The 1,174-nt window shown below is 55.7% G+C and overlaps 1 protein-coding gene across 1 annotated transcript; it reads left to right on the top strand.

Moving 5' to 3' along the window:
* Positions 1 to 217: 217 nt before the first annotated feature.
* Positions 218 to 1,174, top strand: LOC135826639 (uncharacterized). Its single transcript, XM_065339242.1, has one exon. The coding sequence runs from the start codon at positions 218 to 220 to the stop codon at positions 1,172 to 1,174; it is 957 nt and encodes a 318-aa protein (XP_065195314.1).

The raw sequence follows: 1,174 nt of genomic DNA, 5'->3' as shown, positions 1-1,174 counted from the left end.
ATGAAGCCATTAACATCATATGTCCTCCCCGTCTCCTGTCTATCTCTCTAAACTCGATGTGAAGTTCGCTTTTCGTCAAATACCTGTCCGCCCACAGGATTGGCATCTTCTCGGCATCCTGTGGCAGGGGAAGTACTACTACGACCGTGTCTTGCCATTTGGGCTCCGCTCTAGCCCGGCGGTGTTTGATGCCGTGGCAGCCACCATCGAATGGATAATGCACCACGAATTCTCCATCCCTAATTTGCTGAATTTCCTGGACGACTACTTGTGCGTGAGCGTGGGCCAGGCAGTGGCGAATCGGCAGCTGGCCATTCTTCTCCGTGCATTCTCATACCTCGGAGTCCCGCTCGCGCCTGCGAAGGAAGAAGGCCCGTCTCGTACCCTGACATTCCTGGGCATTTTCCTGGATTGTGAGAAGATGGAAGCCCGGCTCCGTGATGACAAATTGGCTGACATCAAGTGCCTGTTGACTGCAGCGAGCATCAACCCCACCATGTCTCAGCGCGAACTCGAATCTCTTCTGGGGAAACTCTCCTTCGCTGCAAGACTCATCGTACCCAGCCGGACATTTATGCGGCGCCTGTGGTCTATTTGCAGTCGCTACCAGCAGCCTCACCACCGCATCAGTCTGACTACCGAGTGCCAGGACGATATCCAATGGTGGCTACGGCTCCTGGAACAATGGAACGGAAAATCATTCTTCCTATTCCCAGATTGGACACCATCTCCAGACTTGGAGCTGTTCACTGATGCCAGTGGCACCCTGGGCTGGGGCGCATTCAGCAGCGGCCGCTGGCTTCAAGGGACCTGGTCGCCTGAGCAACTCGCTCACAGCATTGAGTGGAAGGAGCTCTACGCGTTGGTCACAGCGTGCTGCACGTGGGGCAAGGAATGGCGCCAGCTTCGTATCACAATGCACTGTGACAACAAGGCTGTGGTAGATTGCATCCGCTCCGGCACATCCAAGTCACCGCCAGTGATGACCCTGATCAGGGAGCTGTTCTTTGTGTGCGCCCGCTTCAATTTCACCGTCACTGCTGCTCACATTGCAGGCCAGTCCAACTGCATTGCCGATTCGCTGTCTCGTTTCCGCATGGAGGAATTTCGGCGTCTCGCCCCAGCTGTTCAAGCACAACCGGACCGAGCAGTGCTGCCATTCCAGCCGATGTAA

The sequence above is a fragment of the Sycon ciliatum genome, chromosome 10 (assembly GCF_964019385.1).
Source record: "Sycon ciliatum chromosome 10, ocSycCili1.1, whole genome shotgun sequence".
In the NCBI taxonomy this organism is placed as follows: domain Eukaryota; kingdom Metazoa; phylum Porifera; class Calcarea; order Leucosolenida; family Sycettidae; genus Sycon; species Sycon ciliatum.
The sequence above is the reverse complement of the archived record's forward strand: the minus strand, read 5'-3'. Positions and strand labels throughout refer to the sequence as shown.